Consider the following 25,718-nt stretch of genomic DNA (forward strand, 5'->3'; position numbering starts at 1 on the left):
TTTCGTTCCATACCATCCCCTTTTTTCGCTTTCTTGTTTACTTTTCTTTTCCTTAGGGGGGTTTTCTTCTGGTTGCTAGTTTAACTATCATTACTTGGTGGGACGGGAAACGGTTCATTTTCATTATTTTCATCTTGAAGTTTTTTTTCTTTCTTTCTTCGGTTCATTGGGAGATACTGTTAACGCTGGCGTGAGAATTGGAGCATGACACTCGTTATATATTAATTATAACGAAACAAAAACATAGAGCTTTGCAGACTGTTTTTATTACTTTATCTTGTTTCATTTCATTTCATTTTATCTTCATAAGGGCAATTAATTGCGTAATTAATTAACAATGGGTACGAAAGATATCTAGATTTCCATTGAGTGTACTATTTTGTAGTTAGACCATCATATAGACCATGCATGCGTGCATACTGCAGCACGTGTAATGCTATAGCTAGTTTTTATATTGATCCTTCTATATGTCTGTAAACTAGCGAGAGATGAAAAACTTCGAATTATAAAGTTTAGATCATGATCACGTCACCACGGTGGTGTTTTAAACTACCTACATGTGTATGTTTTGGAAATTTAGTTTCAAATACGCGGGACGGAAAATTCGAAAAGATAGTCCAGAAGGTTATATTACTTTATACTTTTATAAAGAATGGTTACGTTGCTTGGGTAGGTCCCACCGGCGTGAGGTAGTATTGAGAAATATACTATGCATACGTGCATGGGGGTTTATATTTGGGTACATTGAACTTGCACTTGGACTTGGGGCGGATGTTGATATTGGCCTGATATCGATACGTATCTGTATTTTGAATGCCTGTAGCTATGAAAGTATAGATACTTACTAACAAAGTATGAAGGTCTCGTTGAAAGCAGGAGACAGTTAGCGCTGTGTACACAAGATAACAAATTCAAGCTTTTCAAGGTTCCCCTTATTAATGTTTCCCACTTTGCAATGCTTGTCTCGAGGTCGACAAATGCCTTAACATTCGACACATTCGTTAAATTCACCCCCCCCCCCCTTTTTCACCTCCTTCGAGCTTCCTCCCCTTTGCTTTGCTTCGTCGTACATAAATATAAGTTAGTATTTGCATGGTACAAAGACATTGTCCTACGGAATTTTGATTGTTTCTTTGCTCCGGCATCTGTATGATATCAGCCTTCGAACTGTTCCCTGTCTGCAGCTTGGCTCTCATTTAATATTCCACGAAACATTAACTTAACTTAACTGGAACACCCCAGTCCAACTGCCATACAACTCCGTTCGGTACCATCCATTTCCATTCACTACTTACCTAGAACCCTCTTCTAGCATCAAAATCGAGCAGGTCGACAGCATTTTACTCGATACAAACCTCCACTTGTAGTACCTCGAAGAGCGTATTCACATCCGCCCGTTTCTCTAGCTGTTATACCGGTATACCGTATACCGTAGGCTCTTCTTCGTCTTCCTTTTCAAGCTCCAGTTCCACAGAAAACGCCCTTCTCGGCATCATCCATCCGAAACGCCCCTGTATTTGATCCATCGCGTACGACCAAACAGTCTCTCTCTCTCTCTCATGTATTTGGCGATAGCATAATCATTCAGTTGTTTACGGATCTGTTTTCGGTTTAATTGGTTCTTTTTTGCTCGGCATTTTTATCCGGTATTTGCATGTTATTGCATTGACATTGAAGGAGTTTACGACACCTATTGAGGGAGAAAGACGGCATTATTGGCATTCCTTCGCATAGCTGTCGGTTCGAAGGCATCTTTTTAGGATACGCTGATATTCCGATTCCTCTGGGCGGAATAGCCAGCGATGGCGAGACGGATCGTATCAAAGTAAGTCGTGTACTGCTTCCCTATCGGTCCTTGTTATGATGTCAAGCTTCAGCACGTACTAGTGGCTTGATCACATTCTATGACCCTTGGCCTAACCCGTATTTTACTACCAGCTGCATATTAGCATGCATAGTTCTTTTCCTATTCATCACTTTACTCTCATATTTCGAAAATAATAACCTACGAGGCGGTCACCCGGCTGCTAATGACGGACTTTTCCATGAACCCGATGACTCCCTCAATGGCGCTATAGGGCAGAAGGCTGGACATTCTACCCCGGACCCGTACCAGGTTTCGGACCCACAGAATCACGGAAATACCAACCAGCAACCACAGAAGCCTGAACAGCAACAGCAGCAGCCTCAGCAGCCTCAGCAGCCCCAGCAGCAGCAACCACCAGCACAAGAAGCGAAACCGGAAGAGAAGAATCATAAGGACCCCGAAGAAGAGAAGAAGAAGGGGAAGATCCCGATCCCTAGGGCGCAATGGACCTTCGATGTCAAGGACGATGTATACTATGACCCGGCCGGCCCGAGACCCGATCAAGTCGTACTCCTCATGGCCAGCGATGGGAAGGGACACAACGGCGGTATTGCCAACTTACTCGAGCAAGCGACTCAAAATCGTCAAGAATACGCCGATTTCCATGGCTACAAGTTCAATTTTATCAACATCTCCAAATACGATTTACACGGTGCACACCCGGTTTGGGCCAAGATCCCTGCGTTACTCGATACATTCATTCAATTCCCAGACGCCCATTGGGTTTGGTGGCTCGATCTCGATGCTATTATCATGAACCCGGATATTGACCTTAATTCCCATATTCTGTCACACGCGGCGATGAGGTCGAAGTTCGCAGCTGGGGTTGAGTTCTTGAAGAGCGAGAGTAAACATACTGGACACTTTATGGGCCAGAATGTGGATCCCAAGGATATTGAGATTATTGTTGGCCAGGATCATAATGGGTTGAACGCCGGAAGCTTCTTCTTGAGACGAAGTAAATTTACAAAGATGTTGATGGATTGGTGGGAGGAACCGTTTTATGTGTACAATAATTGGCCGGGGAAGGAACAGGATGCCTTGGTAGGTTCTTTGCTTATATCTCCCTGCAGCTGGTTTGGTTGGTGCGGAGCTAACATTTGGGGTAGTTACACATGGTACAGCATCACAGACAGGTTAGGGAGAGGGTTGCGCTCGTACCCCAGAGAGTTCTAAATGGGTTCCCGGTCGGATGGGAGCACATGGGATGGCACAAAGATGATTTGGTGGTGCACTTAGCAGGGTGCTGGGTAGAGAACGCGTGTAACCAGAGGTGGACAGACTTCTGGAACAAGAGGATTACTGTGACAGACCTGAAGTCCAAAGGAATCACGGAGCCAACGGATCATACGGGTAAGGTAACGAGGATCACGAAAGATGGAACGATTTATGTGAACTTTGAGGATAGAACGGGAGAGTAAAAAACACACCTTGGGTTTGGTATATGCATATGGGTCCGCGCGATTTTTTCAATTTTAATTCTTTTTAATTTTTTGTTTTTTTGTTTTTATCTTGATTTTTCAAGTGCATAGATAATTCGGGGTATACTGGCTCCGAGGCTCGGTTTTTGGCGTGCATCGTCACGGAAAGGGCGGCAGTAGGACAGCCGCATCCTTCACATTTTTGGCATCGCTCTCCTTCTTCGATCTTCTATGGCTTTTATTTCGTGTCGTTTTACTCTTATTGTTTTTTGATAGAGAGCATTTTCTTCTCCTTCTTTCTTCGAGTGTATAATATTTCTAGGAAGCATATAATATGTTAATACCCGCCATCTTTTTTTTTTTTGGTTTCTCCGGAAGGTGACCGGTGTCTTTGCGAAAACAATAGAAATAAAAAAATCGCAGTGTATGATCAGATTAGATCAAGTAATTTTTTTTCCCTTGCTTTGAAAACAAAACGAAGGGAAAACTCTCACGTTCCCGAACGAAAGGAAAGTCCGCTTGTTACGATTCTATGACGCCACAGACGGGTGTGAAATGAGAGTACTCGAGGAAGAAGTTCCGAAGAAACGCTCCGGATGGCCGGATGCTTCTGGGGAAGCGACAGCGAGAGTACCTCGTGAATTTTCAATGGCCTGATGGCGATAACCAAAGGGAGGTTATTTTGGAAATTCCTTTGTTCGTTTGGAGTAGAACAGCTGGAGCAGCTCGGTATCATCATTATATATGGATATGCTCCATATGAATATATCATAGCGAAGAAAATGAAAAAAAGGGGAGGTGTATGATAGCTTACTTAAATGTATGTTAATAAGAGATATATGAATCCGAGGAGATGTTGAAGTTAAGGTTTGATATCGATAGCGATGGATAACGAGTGTGTGAATGGGTAATGGATGGAGGATGAATTGGATGGATGGATGATGATGATGACAGGGGCGGGGCTGCGCAAAATAAAGCAACAGGCGAGCTCGTTTTGGAGCTTTTCGCGTGGAGCCAAATTTTATATAAGGCCCGCCATGCAGCCCCTCCAAAGTTGCCCCGTTCCCGTTCTCTGCCTGGCAACTGCCTGCTAACTACTTGACTTACTTAACTTACTTAAACCTCAGACAACACATTGCTCTCTCATTTCACAACACGCGCAACACACAACGCACAACGCATAGCGGTCGACTATAACTACTACTACAGCTCCCTCCTCTCTCTCTTCCTCTTCCTTCCTCTTCCTCCCTCCCTCTTCTTTTTTCTTCCCCCTTCACCAACATCACCAACCTTTGATATCGACATCCTTTCGATATTGAAGTCTCTTTCTCATCGTTAAGGCCAATTGATTAATCCTCATATACTTTTGTTCAATTGATTCCTTCTGTCAGCCTACCTTTTATCCTTGTAAGTAGTTCCTGTAGTCCCCTGCCGTTGCTAGCTTCCCTGGAGCTTGGTCAATGGTGCTTCATCTACCTGGAACATCCCAATTCAAGTCTCAAAAAAGCCAAGGAGGAAAAAATATAACCTGGTAAGCTCGTTTACTAACTTCTTTCCTATAATATAGGCTGCAGCTTCCCGTCTATCCAATTGGTAAAGTTCAATCTTTTCAGGCCGAGTTACCCGTTGTCTGCAACAAGATTCCAGCAACGACATTTCAGGCTAAGATACCTGGCCAGCCACCAATCTAATAATCCGAACCGCGAAGGTTCAATACTGAATCCACATTCTCCTTTTCTCTTTTCTTGTGCCCTTGTCCCTTCTTTACTTCTCTTCCCTTCTTTTCCTCCCAGATGGAGGGATATCCGTCGTACCCGCCCCAAGGTGGGTACCCAAGCAACCAGCGTAACAATAGTTACCCATATCCAGGGAACTATCAGACCCCTGTCCCCTCCGGGCCTGCTTCTGCACAAAACCCGCAATCCCAACAGTCCCTTACAGGTGAATTGTATGGTTCGCAGCCGTCGTCGCAGTTGTTTGCTCATCAAGCATACCAACCTCCGACTCGACAGCTCAGATCTTACACTAACAACGCCTATAACCAAACCCAGATGGCTATGCCTGCTGGTCCGGCAATGGGGTCCCAGTTCGGACAGTCGCAGATTGAGTACGTTGCTGCTCCGTATCAGCAGTCGTACCAACCACCTCATCCGCAGACAGTTGTCCCTGCCACGGTTACTGCTGCCGCTCATCAGGTTATCACGAGCGATGTTGATGCTCCCAGCGAAAGAGTGGCAAGGAAACCTATTCAACACGTCAACATAAAGACGAAGTTTCCAGTTGCTCGCATCAAGAGGATCATGCAGGCTGACGAAGATGTCGGCAAGGTAGCTCAAGTGACCCCTGTCATAGTCGGTAAGTATTCTGTCGTCACCTCTTGGTTCGCCAATGTTGAGTATATCACTAGCTAACAATTGTTTTATGGGATACAGCCAAGGCACTCGAGTTGTTCATGGTATCACTTGTTACGCAGGCTGCCGAGCAAGCTAAGGCCAGGGGGAGCAAGCGGATTACCGCTGCTCACCTCAAACTTGCAGTCAACCAAGAAGAACAGTTCGACTTCTTGTCTGACATCATTTCGAAGGCCCCAGATATCCCCACTGCTGGTGAGGGTAATGGGAAGGCCGCCGCTAGCGGTGGCAATTCAGATGGCGGAAACGTCAATATTATCGAGGAAGATGGGGCTCCTCCTAAGAAGAGGAGGGGCAGGAAGAAGAAGGTGTCTTCGGATGACGAGAACTAGGAGGACCCGTCGTTAGATATGGCGGCGTTGGAGTGGGATTTGGGCCTCACCCGGGAGGAGCTGAGGGAGTTCCTCCTCTACCGCGCCAAATTTCCTCCACGCGCGATTCTCCCCCTCGGTGGTGCTTTTCCACCACTGGCCGGGAGGAAGCGTGCGTCGGAGGAAATGTTGGGGTGGGAAGAGGAGAAACAAGAGAGCCTCCGGGGTGCAAAGAGGGTGAGGCTCAGTCCCCACCCAAGCGCACACCAGATTGCCCTTGGGTACAGCTTCTAACCTCCGGCCCTCTTCCTACTTTACAACGACGTCATTTGATATTATATTTTCATTCTTGCGATCATCTGGCTCTACATCGGATGAAACCTTTATTATTATTATTTTCTTGCCATTGGGTCCCACCTCCTTCCCCTTCATGTACATTACAGCCGGCCTTTTCTGCATTTTTCTTACTGGTGTTATTTATGGTGTCCTTTTTCTTTCTGCTTACTAATGTGGTGTACTGGGAATATGGAAGTGCCCACCTCCGATGGTATTCTGATGATTGTTTCTCCTTTCTTCTTTTTTCCTTCCCTCCCCTCCCCTTCTCCTTTTCGTTTGACTTATATAAATGGGCGGACGGATTTAACATTAGATAGGCTGGCTTCGCCTGTGCACACCTTGCTTTCATCCCTTTTTTTTTTCGCTGCAAATTTCTCGTCATGCTGGAAGTTAAGTATTTGTATTCTTCCATGCAAAGTAGGGATCGATTGGGTGAACGCTTTTTTATTATGAATTTGATGGTGATGGTGATGATGATGGTGATGATGATGATAATGATGACGACGATGAGGACTTCCCGTACATGGTTATTTATGTTCGGTGGCTTTATGTATTACTAGTATACCACTTTTGCTGTTGCTGTTATAGCAACCCATAGTTTTTGACTAGCTAGCTGTAGCATATCGAGGGATCATGGTAGTCTCGTATTGATATTGGGATCATGGTATCATGAGATCATTATTTGGTATTATTGTACACTAGATATATAGTAAATATGACATCGGGATCAACCGTTGATATAATATAATACAAATCCAGAAAGAAGAAATGGATTAACACTGGAAGGCTACCATTTCCTTCTTTGCTAGTACCTTGCCCCCACCAGCCGTGAAACCCGTCCCGTCGCTGGATATTTGTACCAGACCGGGTTTTATGGTTTCCCTGTCCTTGTCCTTATCTTTCTTCTTACTGGATTTGGAGCTACTGGGCTCGGAGAGGTCTGCCTCGCAGACGGAGCATTGTATTATGTGTTCTTTGCCGGAGAAGTGGAAGTGGGGGTCGTCGGAGTGGAGGATGAATTTCTTGACGCAGGGTTTACAGATTACGTGACCGCAGGGTTTTGCGACTGAACAGGTGGACGATTTTGGTTAGATCAAATAAAATAAATTTTATTATATAAAGAAGAGGAAGAGGAAGAAACATACCAACTGCTTTGGTTTCATTACTGAGTCCCTTCTTACAACTGGGACATATCCTGGCCGTCTCGCCGTGTTTGTTCTTTTCTTCTGCCTCTTCTGCGAATTTGACGCTAACCAATGATTTTAAGCTGTAATTATGTAGTTTTTCTGGATCTGAACCCGGACATACGGGTTGTAATTTGGGAGGTTTTGTGGGTGCTATTTCTGAGGTAGACATTGAGGGTGTTAAGGATGGGATCCAGAACGATGGGAGTTTTGGGGCCGATGCAGCGGATTTCTCGGCGGTGATTGAGGTTTTTAGACGCTCTCTGTCGGAACGGGCGATTCGAAGGAGTTCTGATTCGTCAAGGGTGAATGTTTTTGATCGTTTGGGGTCTCTTGAAGAGGAGGAGGAGGAGTCTGTTTCTTCGATTGTGATTTTTCCATTTTCTCGAGCAATGATAGTTTGTGTAGCACCATTAACACCACCATTGCTACCATCGTTATTATCAACTATATCATCCGCCTTCCTTTTATTCAACCGCCGTCTCTCAAGTCCCATCTGCACCTCCTCAAACTCCTTGACACCTCTTTCGACAGCCTCCTTTTCAAGTCTTATACGTTCTTCTTCTTCCTCTGCATGTCTCTTTTCGATTTCCTTTTGTAGACGTTTTATCTCCGTTCGCTGGCTGAGTAGGTTTGAGATTGCGCATTCGCGACAGAAGATATCGCCGTGGGTGGAGCAGCAGACGGGGTCACGAGCTCGTTGGAGGCAGAGGTTGCAGGAGTCGAGGGATTTGGAGTGGTCGCGGGTTAGACGGTGGCGTTGGGTGCCGTAGTCGGATTTGAGGAGGGAGCGTTCGTAGGAGCTGTGTTTATTGTTATTATTTTATTTTATTTTATTGACTTAATTGATGTACTTGAGGATGGGGAACTTACGTGAACCAGGAAGATGAGGAGTTCATTGTCGATGATTGTCGATGTTGTTGATGACGATGTTGACGATGATGCTGATGATGTCTTTATATAATTCGTATTAATATTCTGGGGTATCTGTTTCTGAGCTGTGACAACCACCCAGCAGCGCACCAGCCAACTACCTCCCGGATCTTTTTAATTTTAGGAAATATTCTTTTTGCTATGAGATTGATCGTTATAATTTTTGGGTATTCTTGTCGGTTGAAAGTTGTTGAAGTTCGGTAACTTAAGAAAGAAGGAAGGAAAGAAAGAAGTGCTGGGTAAAGAAGAGCAAGAAGCGGCGACAAACCTCCCAGGTCAAGCTAATCAGCACCAGCACCGCCACGAACAACCTCAATCCTGGTCAGCTAGTGCTAACCGAACCAGAAGTCTCGCTGAGGTACAAAACCCAATCACAGCGTTTGTTTACGGCCCTTGTCGCAAAGGGGAAAGATATAAACATGAAGTCTGCGCTTCTTGCTCAGGCAAAGAAAATCACTGCTGTGGCGGCACTGTCGGGTTTGAATAACAGTCCTGTCAAAGGCGACATTGATGGGAATGCTCTTTGTGGATCTGTCAATGTGAGTATCCTTTTTTTTTCTTCACAATCTTTCCCTCGACTGCTAGTATCTTGTCTAGTAAGAAGATGAAGTTGTAATTGATCGATTGATTGCATTGCATTTGCATTCTCGGTGATGTTTTCGGGTTCCAAGCTTCGATGTCAACAAACAACGGCAACAACAACATAATACGCGATCCAAAGCTGCTGTTTCTTTGTGTTGTCATAACATCTTCAACTTCATCAACTTCATCAACTTCATCTTCATCTTCAACATACACCATCTATATACCCACCTACTAACATCCAAATTCGTTAAAAATAGTCCTCGCCAAATATCCATCGGCTTCAATTAGTCCCAATTTCGCCTTCTAACTTTCTAACAAAACGATACCCTCACCCACCTCCTTTCCTCCTTAACAATCACCCTGCAAGTCCTGACAAGGACAGGAACAAAGACATCGGTATCGGATACAGTGGAGGACTAGTCACTACTGACGATCAATTTATCGGCCCAAAGCCCGCCACCAGGGTTGGTGTGAATGAAGCCTTCCTCGACCCCGAACCACCACCCCTCCACATATTACCAGATATGCAGTCGTCCCTCCCTCGACCTGGCGGGTCGCGATTACCCGCCCCTTCATCGGCTTCCACCGCAAATTCTAGCATACCACAGTCGCAATCGAGTGCACAACCACTCACAGACCTTGGAGAATCAACTGTAAACTCCAGACACGCATTTAGTACCAGCGTCATCGGAAAACCTTCAATTCTTAGCACAAGCACAATTGGAAAACCATCTATCCTCAGCACGAGCGTAATCGGAAAACCATCTGCTTTGAAAGGACGGAATCCATTGTCCGCTTCTACATCTTTAAAGCGCCCTCTCGAAAATACTGATAGCCCTTATGACCGTCCCACTCAGGTCGCTAGATCGGCCATTTCTCAGAATTTTCCGTCCGCTCCCGCTTCTGCGGCGAGAGGCCCGACCGGGAGGAACATATTAGGTAAGAGTACGGTTGGTAGGACTGGCGCTTCGAGGATTGGCGCTGCGGCCAAAGGTGCCTTGAATAAAAGTACCCTAGGGAAAACCAATGCGGCACTGGCGGCTCATAATAGGCAAATTGAAGCTGCAGTTGCTTCTGGTGTCCCATTACCGCAAGATGAAGCCGAAGAGGAGACGGAGAACGAAAAGGGATCTTCTGGACCGTGGGTCGCAAAGAAGAGGCCATCAAGAGCTGGATGGGATGTTAAGGGAAGACTTGCGGATCTGGAAGAGGACCATAGGGAAATGATGGAACGGTTTGCGGATACGAATGTACAAAAGGATATGAGTTCTATGAAAGGTAGGATTTCACACTTTCATTGATAGGGACCATAATTATGGATCTGGATGCTGATTTTTGATATAGTTATTGAATTGGAGACTATGCGAGCGACTTTGGAAACCAGGAACTCACAACTTCAGTCAGAGTTGAACCGCGAACAGGCCGAGTTGAATAAGACAAGGATGGAATTACACGAAGAGCAGCGATTGAGAAGAATTGAGGCTGACGATGCTCGGCGGCAACTTCTTAACGAAACGGATGAGCTACGGCGGAAGGCTCGCGATGACATCGACAATCTTGAACGCAAGCAGAAGACCGAGGTCAGCGATCTGACATCTAAACACAAGTCTGAGGTTGATGAGTTACGGATGGCGCTCGAAAGGCTTAAGATGGAACAGGCGGAAGACAAGCGGCGGCATGCTGACGAATTGAACACCCTAAAGACCAATGCAGCTCGGGACTTGGAGGATGCACAGCAAAGGAGTCGTAATGAGCTCTCGGATCTCAAGAACCGGAGTGAGCTTGAAGTTGCAACTTTGAAGAATACTTCTATGACGGAGATTGCGACGCTCAAGGCAACTTATGAGACGGAACTAGCAAAAGTCAAGGGAGAGTTGAAAGCCGAAACCTCGGCTCACAACGAGACGAAGGATGAGCTGGCAGTTGCTCAGAAGATGAATAAGGATATGAGGAATACTCTCTCTGAACAATCTGTCAACTCGCTCAATATGGAATCCTCGGCACGAGCTCTTCGGGATAAGATCTGTTCTTTGGAGTCTATGATTTCCGACAGAGATAGCTCTATCCGCGCTAAGGATGGTGATGTCTCTCAGATGCGTAAGGATTTGGAAACCGCCATGATGAAACTTCGAACCGAGGAGACGCTTAGACGGAAGTTACATAATCAAGTTTTGGAATTGAAAGGGAATATTCGGGTCTTCTGCCGTGTCAGGCCTACACTTGAGGCTGAAAGCGAGCCTGCGAAGATTGATTTCCCGGGCCAAGATGATGAAGCGAAGGATATTAAGCTTTATTGTTCGGAGAAGGCTACTCTTAGCGGTGCGGAGACTGTTAAAGAGCATCCGTATACCTTTGATAAAGTCTTCAACCCGACAGCAGACAACAACCTCATTTTCGAGGAAATCTCACAACTTGTTCAGTCCGCTTTAGATGGATACAATGTGTGCATCTTCGCCTACGGTCAGACCGGTTCGGGTAAAACATTTACGATGACTTCGAAGGATGGTATGATCCCTCAAGCCGTGGAGCAGATCTTCCGTACCTCCGCCCAACTTACCGAGAAGGGATGGACGTATACTATGGAGGGCAGCTTTGTAGAGGTGTATAATGAGAACCTGAACGATTTACTCGGCAAGGATACGGATATCGATAAGAAAAAGATTGAGATCCGACATGATAAGGGACGAACCATGTTAACGGAATGCACGACTATTGCTCTGAGCGGACCGGATATGATGGAAGAAGTCATGCGGAGAGCCTCAAACAACCGAATGGTTGCAGCCACAAAGGCTAACGAAAGATCATCGAGAAGTCACTCGGTGTTTATTCTCAAATTGTTCGGGCAGAATAATATTACCGGAGAGAAGTGCGAGGGAACCCTGAATCTTGTTGATTTGGCTGGATCTGAGAGGTTAAGCCATTCGCAGGCTACGGGTGATAGGTTAAAGGAGACGCAAAATATCAATAAGAGTTTGAGTGCTTTGGGGGATGTTATCAGTGCGCTTGGCGGTGGCAAGGAGGTTAAGCATATTCCTTATAGGAATTCGAAATTGACGTTTTTGTTACAGAATAGTTTGGGAGGAAATAGCAAGGTATGCTTTTTGATTTCTGCCATATTGAAAGTTCTAGGTGATTTAGATACTAACTTTTGGGGTTGCTAGACCTTGATGTTTGTGATGGTTAGCCCGTTATTAGCGCATATGAATGAAACTTTGACAAGTTTGAAGTTTGCAAAGAAGGTATGTTATTACGATATCCTCAGGTGTGTGGGGAAGTTTGTGCTAATGAAGGGGGTATAATAGGTGTCACAAGTCAACATTGGGACAGCAAAGAAGGTTAAAGTTGATAATGTATCTCCTTAGAAACGGATCATACAAGAAGCGACTCCTTTCTTTGGGCAAGATTATCAATATTGATTTCTTGTCATTTTTAGTCTCTTTTACTTTCCCCTCTTGTTCTCTTCTCTTCCAAAGTTGGGACCGAGATTTTCTCACTTTTGGTTTTTCTCTTCCTCTTTTATTCTCTCGTTTTTAATATAAAAATTACGACCTCCTATCGCTTTTGCTTTTGATTGTTTGTCTCTTCTTTTTTTTTTTACAATGGGGAGAGGTTATTATTGGAGGCATGATTTTGAGAGGTCTAGCATGGCGTTCTTGTGGAGTCTTCTTTCCATATATTTTTTTCCCCCTTTTCTTCTTCTATTCTGTCTCTTCACTTCTTTCCCTCGTTTCCGCTGTCTGCATAAAATGGGTATATATATGGAATTCTTTGTAGCCGGATATTCGTTTTTTTGTGTGACCATGCATCAAATGCATTTTGTACCATTCTTTAGCGCTAGCCTCGAATTCAGATCTCGAGGCCTTTACTTCCAATTCGCATTAGTGCTTTATGGATAAGTACTACTTAGATGAGTTTTTGTTTTTCGGCGTGTGTAAGGAATTTATTCGAATCTAAAGGATATCAGAGGCCTGAAGGATAACGCTTGTATTCGGGAGGACTTATAGATCATCCTGCATGCATGCATGCTGTGGATTTAACGAAATTTAAGCACCTAGCTAGTTTAAACGTTTGCATAATGATCGATCATGCGTTCGGTACAACGAGACCAGTATTGTACTACTCTGTACCCCGTGTGCATGCAGTCATGAAGCGTCTGTGTAGCTAGCCCCATGACCACTAGAAGTAGCCTCGAGACTAGGCGCTGCGGACCGGATGGTGTACGTATGGATATATCTAGTTCACGTGTGTGACTTAGTATGCAAGTGTGGTTCGAGTGCAAAGGGGAAAGGGTTAAAGGCAAGTCTAGAGGAAGCTAACTACCGTTTGAACGTTTTAAATTTTCATTCAAAATAAAAATTAATAAATAAAATTCAGATGGAAATACAATTTTGTGCCCCCCCTTCCAAGATATAGAATGGAAAAAAAAAAATCCATTTCAGCGATGCAATGCGAGAGCTTTTTTTTTTGAAAAAAAAAAGGACGAACGCTAAAATATAAACAATGGAAGCGAATGTATAGAATATATGAGTGCGCTCTGTGTAAATGCTAGCGCCATAGAAGAAATAATGACCTTGGTAGCCACTTTATAGAAAATATGGTATTAATCAATTCATACCCTTTAAAGAAAAAACGAACGTCCTTTTGTCTCGCAAACGAGATTACTAGGTAGGTGGTGGACTATAATAGAACGTCCTGCGTCCGGTTTACCTGACCGTAACTAGAACCAAAGCATGAGTTCAACCGCTAAAAACAAAGGCATGTGGCGGCATGGGGGCATGGAGTAAAAATAAAGTAAAAAAGACGATCATAATAGTCATTACCTCCTCTTGTTCTTCTTCTTTCCTTCCTCCCTTCTTTCTTTCTTTCTTATTTTTCTTTAATTCCGTGTTTGTATGACCAGAATCAACTAACATCCGAATCCAAAAATCCTCTATGAGCTACACTCTGAATAGCAGCCTCCATCAACTTCATAAAAGCATCTTTATCAAAAACCACATCTTCAGCATGCCAATCCCTCGAAGTATCGGGTCGATCACTCGGTGCCATAGGCGCATGATCCGAGAAATATCGGATCCCCCTCAACCCAGCGAGATTCCTAAAACCCTTATGTTTTAAATCTGCGGGTAAAATCTCCACCAGACTGCTCTGTGGGGGTAGGAAGAAGGCGTGGGTGTGTCCCGCGCCGTGGACACCCACTAGCACGTCCGTATTGACCACCAATGAGATTTGTTCTTTCAATGTAAGGTCCGCCATATCCACGACTTTGACGTTGACCTTTGGGTACGCAGCGATTAAAGCGTCTGTTAATTCCTTGGAGTTTGTGAGTTTACGAGAACCCTTGCGGTCGATGAAGGTTAGGTTTATGGGGGAGTGGAGGTCTCGCGCGGTGGAGATTTTGAGGTGTTTTAGGATTCTGCGGCGGATTGTAGAGACTATTATCGAATTGTCGCAGATACGTGGGTCCCAGTCTCCCTGCCAAAGTGGGTTTGAAGCGCCGGGTAATGGGATGATTACATTAGAAATACATGGTTTTGTGGAAGGGTCTTTGACGTATTCGTCAAGAGTTAGTACTGGCTTCGGAGAAAAATAGTTCCAGAGCTCAAAGTAGTTTTTGTTATCGTGTTTATCGAGGACAATGACCTGGATTTTGGAGGTATCGGCGGGGGACATGTAGGGCTTTCCGGTCTTTTTGTTGATAGACATTTGCAAGGCGTCAATTGTGAAATAGAAGGATAGGATTTCCATTAATGAATGCCAGTAGTTTCTTCCACCTTCACGTTTTATAAGAATCTTATAGCCGTCATCTCTAGGTGTAGCTGGATTCGAACAAGCGTGCTTTTCGAACAAAGGAGCTGCCTCAGAGCCAATATTTGTGAACTGCGTCATGATTATACGAGGACCCGTTTCGTACCAATAACTTTGGAAGTTATTAGGGTGCGGGTATCCCATAAGGTCCGGTTCGCGAGAATTGCGTAATTCACAGTCGATATTGAACCTCAAGTCCTCAAAAACGACATTTTGGGCGATGCACAGGGAGTCCTTGCGGGATTCGCCATACATGTTGCTATGCAAGCAGTCGAATTGAGATTGTGACTCCGGCTTGCAGAACGGACGAGCGTTTTTGGCAATTGTTTGGAGATACGTGGGGCCATAGCGGGTTTCGCACCATGTGGCATCCTGGTCGAGGTCATCGTCTGAAGGGAAGTAGTCAGCTGGCAGAGGGGCGACGGATTGTACGTTGGAGTCGACTCCAGAGTCTGAAAAGGCGGTTTTGGTGGTGACTGACGAGACGGTGGCTGTTACTGTAATGTAGCGATCCTTTGGGTTTGTGTCTGGCTGCGCACCTAGTGGCGGCGGCTTTTTCTGGAGACTGGCATCTGTGACTGAGGAAGGAAGAAGTGATGATGGTGTATTGAATTGGTTGGCGAAGTAGTAGAGATAAAAGATCACGAAGACGGCGATAACGATAGTTAGGAATGACGAGGGTCGTCGGATCATGGTGAATGTGGGTTGTGGATGTGTCGGCAAGGATTAATTCGAATGGAATGGAAAACCTCAAACGGGAAGCGATGCGAAACGAACAGGAAACGAACAGGTGTCTAGGATGCAGGCATTGACAAGTTTATGTCGATATCTAGACAATATTAATATTCAAAAACCCGCGGATAATATATCGACGGGGTCTTAGGATGTAGGAGAGAGAGGTCGATGAAGCTGACAGGAATGAGAATTAAAACGGGGAGCTGTCGGGTTTTATAGGTTGGCGGAGGTTACATCCAATTTGCGTCGCTTTGTTCGAGTTCCGACCCGCAGCCGTCGCCAAAGCGGCTTACCGTCTGACCTACATATTTCATAATACACAATACATAATACATACGATTCCTCCCCGGGTGGCGGGTGGCTGTCCATGGCCATGTCCATGTCCATCTTACGCCAGGGGTCCCGCTTGCAGACATCACAAGATTTTTATCCCGGGCGGTTCGGTCTAGGCATCTACACGTATGTATTTATGCGTTATGTATGTACCTGGGCCAGGTATGTAACCTCGTCTTTCTTCCGCGGTATGCTGACTGTCCATCTATTCCCCGATTATGTCTGTGTAGAATTCTAGAAGTTAGTTACTTCGCTAACAGTTCATCCGAATTCTAATGTTCTCAACAGATCTGTTGAGTTCGAAAACTTCAGATCATGATCACTATGCATAGGCTTACAAGTACACCCATCATCACCCATCCAAACCTCATGTAGCACATTCTTCCCCACATCGACTCTCTCGCCGACACTATGAGTTGTCTTTTCCCCGGGGTTCTCACTCTGAGGATATCGAATGGTTAAAGACCCATGCATGATCAAATGCGTAGTCTCGGTGGCGTGGCGGTGGGGCGGGTAGTATTCGTTACTATCCAAGCAAAATTAAAATTTAAGTAAACCACATTTAGCAAAAGTATAGCGTACGATACCTCAAAGTAGAATATAGGAGGAGAAAGAAAGGGTGTCAGTATAATATATAGCGAATACACTTACGGTCCATCGGTCCAGGTGAAAACATGGGAGTATCCCCAAGATCTGACGAGTGCTTCCTGCGACATGTTTAAAGTATCGCCTTGAATTGCAATTGAATTGGATATCGTATCGGTTGGTTCAAGCTTTCGTGACAAGCCCGCCGATAACAAGCCTCAAGATTCCTCCAAGATCTTTGGTTTGAGTGGCGCCAATCAGGCCAAGCTTCTAGAATTTCTGCGAGATGTGTGTCTTGGTACGGTTCCTAAGCTTAGCTTAGTTGAGTAAGTGCGGTACAGCGGTTGTGGAATCCGTTGGTTTTGCCGAAATGACGTAGTTATAGGCTAGTTCCCGACTCTCGTTGAAGTTACAAATTATAAACCATGTCCGTCTCCCCTCATATGATATGATCATAACATATTTCTTTCAAATTCGGGGGGATTGAATTAAAATCAACAATGAATCGGTATACTTACTACAACAGCGATCTTGTAAGAAATACATGCATCATGCACCAGTTGTCGGTATAGCACGTCGTTGAAATATACTAACACCGTTACACAAAGGACGCATTTGAACTCTACCACCTCGAGTATGCATACATTCCATGCACGACCACCAGCATTCCATTCTAGAAATCTCGATAGAAGCTTCTCACGTTGTATTAACAGTGTTTATCGAATACCAGGGCAGAAGAACTTCTCAAAACACCCTCGAAACCCCGAATCCAACCTCCAGACGAATACAACGCCATAATAGCTGGTCTCTCCGGTGCGGTTGGCACTTCGATATCAAATATTGTGGTATATCCAATCGACCTGATAGTAAAAAGATTACAAGTCCAACGTGCGATTCAATCCCGAAGAACCTCGGACGGTGGTGATAAAAATGAAAAGGGAGATGATGAATTGTATAAAGATTTTCTCGATGCCGCGAAGAGGATATATAATGAAGAAGGTGGAGTGAAGGCCTTTTATGAAGGATGTTTGCAGGATACGGCAAATAGTATGGGGTCGGCGTTTATATATTTTCTATCTTGTAAGTTCTCCTTTGAAAATTTATACATCGTGAGGGTGTGCGCCTGTAGGTGATCTATATACCATGCTCATATTCGATCGGTTTTGTATAGATAACTTTATGCGACAAAGACGTCTTCAGGCGAATACCCTTCCATCCGGGAAGACTCCCAAAACACTTGGAGTCTTCGAAGAACTCTCAATAGGCGTCCTATGCGGTGCAATCGCAAAGTTCTTCACCGCGCCAATTGCAAATGTTGTAACCAGAAAACAAACGGCCGCTCTCCGACGACAAGCCGGTCAAAAATTACCAGAGAAAACAGATGCAAACACAATTATAAAACAAATATACGCAGAAAAGGGCATTCGAGGTTTTTGGTCGGGTTACGATGCTACATTAATATTAACACTGAACCCGGCCATTACCTTCTTCCTCTACGAAACATTAAAATCCTTGTTACCGAGAAAGTACAGAGAAAAGCCGACTGGAGGGCAGACATTCTTACTAGCTGCGATTTCAAAGGCAGTGGCTAGTTCGATTATGTATCCCATATCCATGGCTAAGGCGAGATCGCAAGTCAGAAAAAAGGACAAAGCGAGTGGGAGATTTCTAGTATTAGAAGTTTTGAAGGAGGCATATAAGACTGGTGGAGTGATGGGGATGTATGAAGGCGTATGGGGCGAGATCTTCAAGGGCTTCTTTTCAAACGGTATAAATTCGCCCCAAACTCTACATCCTTCACAAGTAGTATGGTTATATGGGCTGTGATACTGACTGTAGTATATTTAGGAATCACAATGCTTATCAAAGAAGCCTTACATCGACAAATCCTATCATTCTATATCCTTATCGTACGGCTACGGCAAAAGAATAAAACGTTGTCAGGCGCAGTCACCGATGCTAGCCAGACTGCTCACGAGGCTTATCAGAAGAATGAAGCGATCCAAAATATCGCAGCGGAATCCCAACAAACGCTTGATGCCGCGAAAGAACATATTGAGAACATCGCAAAAACAGGAGTAGAGAAAGTTAGTGATATCGTCACAGATGCGAGTCGAAGGGGACGGGAGCAGCTTATATTTGATCCGGAAACACCACATATTGGGGACGTCAGTGGCGAGGTCGGAGGAATTGATTGGGAGGATGCTACTCCAAACCAGAACGAAGAGGTTAAGAGTAGGATTTTGGGGATCCTTTGGGGGGATAAGAAATAGCACTTGTTTTGTTCAACTAGTATATACCGAGATACTCTTTTTAGGTGGTGGCCCAGTGTAATTATGCATATATGGAGATCGACCAGCAGATTGGAACAAAACAATACAATTTTGGAAGAGAGACGGAGAGAGATGCAACATCATATCGTTCTAAACTTAGATTTATAGTCTGCTATTTAATACATTGCACTCCATTTATCATTCGCAGATCTGAAATGATCATATTAAAATAGAACGATAATCTCTCGTAGTTAGTCATACAGAACCTGGAACTATTAAATAGGCCTACCATCTGACTAGCTCGAGGAGTATAACTGTCCTCTGAGCATCCTCATGCTGCTTCTCCTCCACACTCCTCCCCACTAACCCCTTGACGAGTTCATTAGTTCATGCTCTCATCGCTCCCTTTGGTCTGCACGCAAGCTTGATACGAAACCCCCTCGAGCTCCTGAATCGCAATCATGTCGAAGAACACGAGGGCTAATGTGCCTACGTATACACATGCATACCTTCCACGATGGCGCGACGACGAGGGGCTTCCAAGACTATCTGACCCTCTTCTGGCCCCCAAGCACGGGAAGGCAGGGCCACCACCCCCGCCGTCGTTACCAATAAAATATCCGTTACCGACAAATAAAATTTGTATCTGGAATCGATTAAAGTTGTCTTTTTACGTTGTAATCATCACTCTATCACGACACTACGACTTGGGTTGTAATAATCCAATGGACCAGGCTCGGGGAAACATCCAAATACTCCTCAACGAGCTTTACTTCGAGGAAACCGTTGAAATAGCAGCCTATATCGAAGAGACTGGGGATACTAAATATGATTTTCAGCTGACTCCGGAAACCATACAGCGACTTTGCTCTAAAAGCCACAAGTTCCCAGCCTATAACCGCCTTTTTGACGCCCTCAGGGCTCTGGGACTTTCTGTACCACTTTGGTGTGTTCTTCGTGATGTATACATCGATGGAAGGGTTCCAGGACAACCTCAATTCAAATTACCTTTGCCCGGCCAGTACGATCGAGATGCGAAAGAATATGCGGACGCGTTTTACTCGGAGGAGGAGATGGAATTTGGAAAGAGGGATATGCTAAGAGAGTTAGCAAATTATGCGCATTGGATGATGTATAGCGTCGCTGCATCGGAAAGGCGCTCCAGGGAACAGAGTGCTGCAGCCGCGAGAAAGGCCCGAGAACAGGAGAAAAGGCCTGCGCAAGATGAGCCTCCGAAGTTGGACACTCCTGACGTCGACTTTAGCAAATTTATTAAAGCGCGTTACCTTAAAGATGGTAAGGACCACGGCACCAAGTCCGAGAAGAAGGGTAACGCCTCCGGAGGGGAGGTCAGAGTGGTTCAACAGACACTTAACTTTAACGTTAATCCCACTTCTACTTCGTCTGTCCAACCGGATGTTAATGCTACTGCTACAACTCCCAATCCTGGCTCCTCTAACGCCACTAGACCCTCCACGACCGTAGGTCCTCCTAACGCCGCTGGACCCTCCGGCAGACCGCCCACCGCCCAACAAGGTGACAACCATCCAGCCCAACAAATAAGTACTACTGCCTCCCAGTCCACCAATCCTCCTGTTGAAGGAAACCATAATACCCTTGTTGAAGGGAGACTTAACAGCCTCACCACTGGGACCGATAACAATCTCGTAGGAGGGAGTGACAACGCTCTAGCCCAGGGAGCTATTGATTCTCTCGTTCAAGGGGAGGTTACTCCTTCGACGGCGCAGAGTCTTAACTTTATCTTTAATCGGACTTTTAACATGCCCGCGAGCCAACAGACTGATTTTTATACTTCTTCTTCCACCCAGGATATGATTGATCTATCAGTACAAGATCTAAATTGACCGATGCAAAATCCATCAAACGACTATTTACGGGGATTGAGCGACGACCAACTAGTCTGGGATATCCTCGCTCAAGTGGGGAAAACCCGTAGAGACTCTAGCGACCACTGATAAAAAGAAATTTAAAAAAAAGGACTTTCGATCGAATGAAGTATATAAAAAGAGTTTGGGAATAAATTAGGGTCTAATGCTACGCTCTGGAGTTTTTTCTTTCTTCGTTTCCTCCTTTTTCTCTTTTAGTCTTCTCTTTTTGTTTTTGGTACCGGGTATTCATATTGGGGTAATGGGGTTCAACGGTCGATTACAGGGAGTTTGGTACTAGTTTTGATCAATTCAATTGGAAGTCGAGGGCTAAAGGGATGATAATGGCTAATGGCTAGTGGCTAATGGCTAATGGCTACTTACTACTTGCTAATCGCTAGTGGTTAGTGGTTAATTTCGAATGGCTAATTAGGTATTCCAGCCTCGACATCATGTTGTAAAACTGGGGAAATTGCCTTGATAGAAGGTTATTGAGCATTCATCAACAATTGATGTGTAACTATATCAATTAAATCGATAGACCTGAGAGATAACAGAATGTAATCAATACCCTGGCAGCTATTGTTCTTTTTAAAAAAAATCCTTTTCGATTGGTATTACTGTGATTGAAGTTAGACGGGTGTTAATTAGGGTGTAGATATATGTAGGCATATATCAAGGTCAATATTGATATTGTGGATTGTAAAAAAATCGTCATAAGACTTACTAAGGGGTATCTATTTATATCATTCAAGGGCTACAGAAGCTAGATCTATCGATACTATAGGTTAATTGCAAGCAGAGAGTTCACCACACTTTTTGATGTGATATTATGACCAGAGACAAGCTGTGATTGGCTGGTTTTTGGTGCTACTATCCATTTCGAGTAAAGCGAGCGGGATAATCACAACAGCATCAACACATTTTGTGGACATTAATAGATCTACTTTATCTGGACATATATGGTCTCGTAAACCAGACAACACACGGAGTCCACGACATATACGCTTCATGACTTATAAAGCATATGGAAGAGATAAATATATATCTCTCAGTGATGGATTTGTTGGTAACCCGAGTAAGAAAATAACATTCTTAAATAGTAGTAGGTATATATATACTGAGACTGGCCGGGATTGGGGTTTAGTATAGTAATATACGGTGTCCGGATTATCGTGTTGTTGAGTGAGAAGTCGTACCAGGGGTCGTTGGGGTGTTGGTTAAAATGTCACAGCGGCGTCGACAAAGTGACGCTATCAAAATAAAATAGAATAAAATAAAATAGAAGTAGCAATAAAAAAAGAAAAAACGGCCATTGTCGAATGGCAAAGATAAAATTAATATGAAGTTTAAAGAAACAAAGGATTTGAAGGGGTTAATTCCATGCCTATATATACAAGGAAAGAATCTCGGGACCCAATTCTATCTGGGAACCCCTACGATATAGTAAGCAAGTGAGAAGTAGGACCTTGGAGGTTATTCTAGCGAATAACGACGATGCAGGTCTTCATGCACACCCCCCTCGATGGTGTAGTTGGTATCACAACAGGCTGTAATAGTCTTCAGAAGCTCCAAACTTCTGAGTTTAAAATCGTAACCTGCAGGTCACCAGTTCGAATCTGGTTCGAGGGACTCGCTTTATTTTTTTTTCTATTCTGTTTTTGTGGTCGTCTTTTTTTGGATAGGCTGATGTCCAGGGTATGTGGATGTGACCAGGGTTTGGATGGGGACATTGACAAGGGATATAGAAAATTGATAAATTTATGAGATCAAAGGCAGAACGGTAGCTAAAGATTCGTATAGTATCAAGCAGTGATTGGTAGACTTGTGTCAGACTTATTATGGGTGAGTTCAAGACAATTATGAAGTTCTAATAACATCGTTTTGTGTCGTGTTGTTGGTTACGTTGACGTTTAAGGTTACGAGACCAGTATACGGTACGCATCCAGATCCCGTGACTTTTTTCATTATTAAAATCCCATCCGTTCTCGCTGATGGCTCACTATTTTCATAAAATGATGCGAGCGTTCGATTGATGCTAAAATCAAGCAATTTGGTCAAGAATTGAGTTCTGTGGATGAGGTTCGGTTTTTAGTGATGAAGCGGCCATCGCGAATCTGGTGACGTTAGTTTCAACGCATAGCGGTTTCTATCTTATCACTATCGATATCGTATCAATCTCATATCTTATATATATTAGGTATTTGTAGATTATAATTACCAAAAAAACTTCGCGATCGTCTTGAAATTACGTAACCAAGCTCCGGTTTTCAACATTTACAACTTTAAGACACTCACTCAGCTCAGGTGGCTACCTTCGGCTAGCCGTCGCTGAAGATACCCGTTTAGCTTTGGTCGCTTCGCCGTCGCCGAATGCAAATGCATTGTATTGCATATGTCTCGTCAGCCAGCCATAACCGCAATTGCACATGATTCACCCAGCTTCGAATTGCTCACGAACTTATAAACTCTTGTCTCTTCGCATACGCATTCACGATGTAGCATGTCGATAACGATTTCTTCCAACTTCAGCCTTTAATGCAATGTCAAAATGCTTCCATCCCTCAGAATAGCATCCCGCCTCATCCGCACTCGATTTCCTACCCCGCGGACTCCTCTACTCCCACGACTCTCCCAATCCCCCACCACCACGCCAATCACCACTAGACGTCTCTTCTACCCCTCCAACATCTCCCGCCAATTCCACACCACCCCTCCCAACCCCTCCCCCACCAAATACCAACAAACCCAACGTCTCCGCTGGGGCGCCTACATCGCCCTCCTCCGCTGGGCCGCCCGCCCAACCTTCATCCTCGAAGCCGCAGGTCTCGGAGCCCTAACAGGTGGTTTCTACGTCTACAACCTCGAAGAAGTACCCATATCCGGTCGTCGTCGCTTCAACATAATCTCCGAAGACTTCCTCCAATCCCTCTCCGAAGACAAAAACCAAGAAATCCTTTCAAAATACCAAGGCCAAATCCTCCCTGAGAGTGATCCACGATTTAAACAAGTCCGTCGGGTACTAGAAAAACTAGCACCAAATTCCGGATTACCGTCAGATTATAATTGGGAGGCTACGGTGATAGAATCGGACGAAGCGAATGCATTTGTAATACCCGGTGGGAAGGTATTTGTTTTCACGGGTATATTACCCGTGTGCGGTGGTGACGATGGATTGGCTGCGGTGTTGGGGCATGAGATAGGTCATAATGTTGCTCGACATCTGGGGGAACAGATTAGTAGGGGAATTTTCCTGATAGCTGCCGCTTGGGTTGTAGAGTTGTTTTGGGGGGTACCGGGGGATATGAGCCTTCATTTATTGCAATTTGCGATCGATATGCCTAAGTCTAGGGCTCAGGAGAGTGAAGCGGATCATATTGGATTGTTACTTATGGCGAAGAGTTGTTATGATCCTAAAGCTGCTGTTGCTGTGTAGGTTTCTCCCTTTCCCTCTCCCTTTGTTTTCAATATTAGATGTTAAATGTCTGAGCTGACGAAAGAGTATAAACAGCTGGAAACGAATGGAGATAGAAGAACAGAAGACACCACGGCCGCCAGAGATGCTAAGCACACACCCTTCATCACGTCGGAGACAGACTGAATTAACGGCCCTCCTGCCAAAGGCGTACGAAATAGGTCTGGATTCCGACTGTGCCGTAACCGGACAATACAGTAAGCCTCCATCTTATTCCTTCAGTATTATCAATTATTGAGGGGGGGCAAGGATCTAACAGGCTGCTTCCACATCAACAGCAGAACAATTCAAGAAATTCGGACAGGAGCTCGACTTCTCCTTCTAACCTCTTCTTTCCTCTGGATGGAATATCAATTGATTAACAATAATAACCCTCCCACCCTCTAGAACTCTAAGAAAGATTTCATTTCGCCACACTAGCTAAAAGGGAATGTCTTCCCAAAGGTCTTGAGATCATCTTCTCACTCATCATATTCACGAATACAATCCTTCCGTATAGGATCTAGTACGTATTATCACACAAATATATAACCATTTAATGTATATTCCTCTGTACATAAAACACATAATAGTATATAAAGCACATATTATTGACAAGCTTCATATCACAAACCCACGTCGCTTCCTTTTAATCAGCTAGCCAAAAATCTAATTTACGGTCAGTGGAACCAATACATCACAGACATGTATAAGAATTTTTAAAAAGATCATAGCATCCCCATATACACATATTTCTCGGGGGCCTTTCATTTATTCTCCTTTTTTTTTTTCGTCTCAAAAGCTATCTATCCCTAGCTATAATACATGCATGACCACTTATAGAAACCTACTAACAAAACGGAACAAGAAGTCAAGGTGATGGGGGGAGGCGGGTTAGTTAGTGAGTGAGAAAGGGAGAGAAATCAAGGGATCAAAAGAAGGCTAAAAGCAAGCTTTGAAGGGGATCAAAAAAAGAAAGAAAAAAAGACATTGAAGAGAGCGAGTCAGGGTTGGAAGAAAAGTTCTCGAGGAAAGTCATTATCGAGATATCCCATAAACCCTCAACACACCTTGCATTAAGATAACATTTCAGAGTTAATACCCCTCGAAAAGCAAAAGGACATTAGTGTCGGAATCAGGGAGCAGAACGCCACTAATTGGAAAACACCCCCCCGGAACAGTAGCAGCAATATTAACAGAAGAACAGCAGGACCGATAACGCTAGCCATGAGAGAGAGAGCAAAATATAAAACAAAAAGCAACAGAGAACGCCGTCTTTTTAGGTGATGCAAGATATATGCATTTGTTTTATTTGTCTTTCTGTAAAACGTCCTGCTGTGCAGGCGAAGTCCAGAAAGCAGACGCCAGACAACCGTCGTTAGTGACGCCCATAGGCAATATAGAACATGAGAGGAAACTCTTCGAAGAGTCTAGGAAGGGGCGAAAGAAGAAGGAAAAAAGAGGGAACTTATGGTAGAATTCCTCAATTCGGATATAGATACCTGAGGTTGTAGTGTCGGGTGGGAGAGGTGGGAATGGGAGTGGTGTTTGGGAACAAATAAGCTACGACACTGGGATCATATACTTGGGGGAATGGTT

The 25,718-nt window shown here is 44.4% G+C and overlaps 9 protein-coding genes across 9 annotated transcripts; 6 read left to right on the forward strand and 3 right to left on the reverse strand.

The window, feature by feature from the left end:
• Positions 1 to 1,802: 1,802 nt before the first annotated feature.
• Positions 1,803 to 3,288, forward strand: AOL_s00043g601 (uncharacterized protein; the record flags this gene model as incomplete). The annotated part of the gene is made up of 3 exons (XM_011121087.1): positions 1,803 to 1,825; positions 1,939 to 2,911; positions 2,977 to 3,288. 3 exons carry the CDS (start codon positions 1,803 to 1,805, stop codon positions 3,286 to 3,288), a joined length of 1,308 nt encoding a protein of 435 aa, XP_011119389.1.
• Positions 3,289 to 5,081: 1,793 nt separating this feature from the next.
• Positions 5,082 to 6,031, forward strand: AOL_s00043g602 (uncharacterized protein; the record flags this gene model as incomplete). The annotated part of the gene is made up of 2 exons (XM_011121088.1): positions 5,082 to 5,643; positions 5,721 to 6,031. 2 exons carry the CDS (start codon positions 5,082 to 5,084, stop codon positions 6,029 to 6,031), a joined length of 873 nt encoding a protein of 290 aa, XP_011119390.1.
• A 1,088-nt stretch (positions 6,032 to 7,119) lies between these two features.
• On the reverse strand, positions 7,120 to 8,429 carry AOL_s00043g603 (uncharacterized protein; the record flags this gene model as incomplete). The annotated part of the gene is made up of 3 exons (XM_011121089.1): positions 7,120 to 7,412; positions 7,492 to 8,333; positions 8,404 to 8,429. 3 exons carry the CDS (start codon positions 8,427 to 8,429, stop codon positions 7,120 to 7,122), a joined length of 1,161 nt encoding a protein of 386 aa, XP_011119391.1.
• A 453-nt stretch (positions 8,430 to 8,882) lies between these two features.
• AOL_s00043g604 (uncharacterized protein) lies at positions 8,883 to 12,410 on the forward strand (the record flags this gene model as incomplete). Its single annotated transcript, XM_011121090.1, has 5 exons — positions 8,883 to 9,002; positions 9,306 to 10,326; positions 10,393 to 12,140; positions 12,210 to 12,287; positions 12,351 to 12,410. The coding sequence occupies 5 exons, from the start codon at positions 8,883 to 8,885 to the stop codon at positions 12,408 to 12,410; spliced, it is 3,027 nt and encodes a 1,008-aa protein (XP_011119392.1).
• A 1,540-nt stretch (positions 12,411 to 13,950) lies between these two features.
• Positions 13,951 to 15,546, reverse strand: AOL_s00043g605 (uncharacterized protein; the record flags this gene model as incomplete). Its single annotated transcript, XM_011121091.1, has 1 exon — positions 13,951 to 15,546. One exon carries the CDS (start codon positions 15,544 to 15,546, stop codon positions 13,951 to 13,953), a length of 1,596 nt encoding a protein of 531 aa, XP_011119393.1.
• Positions 15,547 to 16,182: 636 nt separating this feature from the next.
• AOL_s00043g606 (uncharacterized protein) lies at positions 16,183 to 16,637 on the reverse strand (the record flags this gene model as incomplete). Its single annotated transcript, XM_011121092.1, has 2 exons — positions 16,183 to 16,447; positions 16,573 to 16,637. 2 exons carry the CDS (start codon positions 16,635 to 16,637, stop codon positions 16,183 to 16,185), a joined length of 330 nt encoding a protein of 109 aa, XP_011119394.1.
• A 369-nt stretch (positions 16,638 to 17,006) lies between these two features.
• On the forward strand, positions 17,007 to 18,779 carry AOL_s00043g607 (uncharacterized protein; the record flags this gene model as incomplete). Its single annotated transcript, XM_011121093.1, has 5 exons — positions 17,007 to 17,039; positions 17,115 to 17,140; positions 17,237 to 17,586; positions 17,678 to 18,274; positions 18,355 to 18,779. 5 exons carry the CDS (start codon positions 17,007 to 17,009, stop codon positions 18,777 to 18,779), a joined length of 1,431 nt encoding a protein of 476 aa, XP_011119395.1.
• Positions 18,780 to 19,240: 461 nt separating this feature from the next.
• AOL_s00043g608 (uncharacterized protein) lies at positions 19,241 to 20,644 on the forward strand (the record flags this gene model as incomplete). Its single annotated transcript, XM_011121094.1, has 1 exon — positions 19,241 to 20,644. One exon carries the CDS (start codon positions 19,241 to 19,243, stop codon positions 20,642 to 20,644), a length of 1,404 nt encoding a protein of 467 aa, XP_011119396.1.
• A 2,572-nt stretch (positions 20,645 to 23,216) lies between these two features.
• On the forward strand, positions 23,217 to 24,465 carry AOL_s00043g609 (uncharacterized protein; the record flags this gene model as incomplete). The annotated part of the gene is made up of 3 exons (XM_011121095.1): positions 23,217 to 24,097; positions 24,177 to 24,337; positions 24,419 to 24,465. 3 exons carry the CDS (start codon positions 23,217 to 23,219, stop codon positions 24,463 to 24,465), a joined length of 1,089 nt encoding a protein of 362 aa, XP_011119397.1.
• Between the last annotated feature and the right edge of the window lie 1,253 nt (positions 24,466 to 25,718).

The sequence above is a fragment of the Orbilia oligospora genome, assembly GCF_000225545.1.
Source record: "Orbilia oligospora ATCC 24927 unplaced genomic scaffold scaffold00043, whole genome shotgun sequence".
In the NCBI taxonomy this organism is placed as follows: domain Eukaryota; kingdom Fungi; phylum Ascomycota; class Orbiliomycetes; order Orbiliales; family Orbiliaceae; genus Orbilia; species Orbilia oligospora.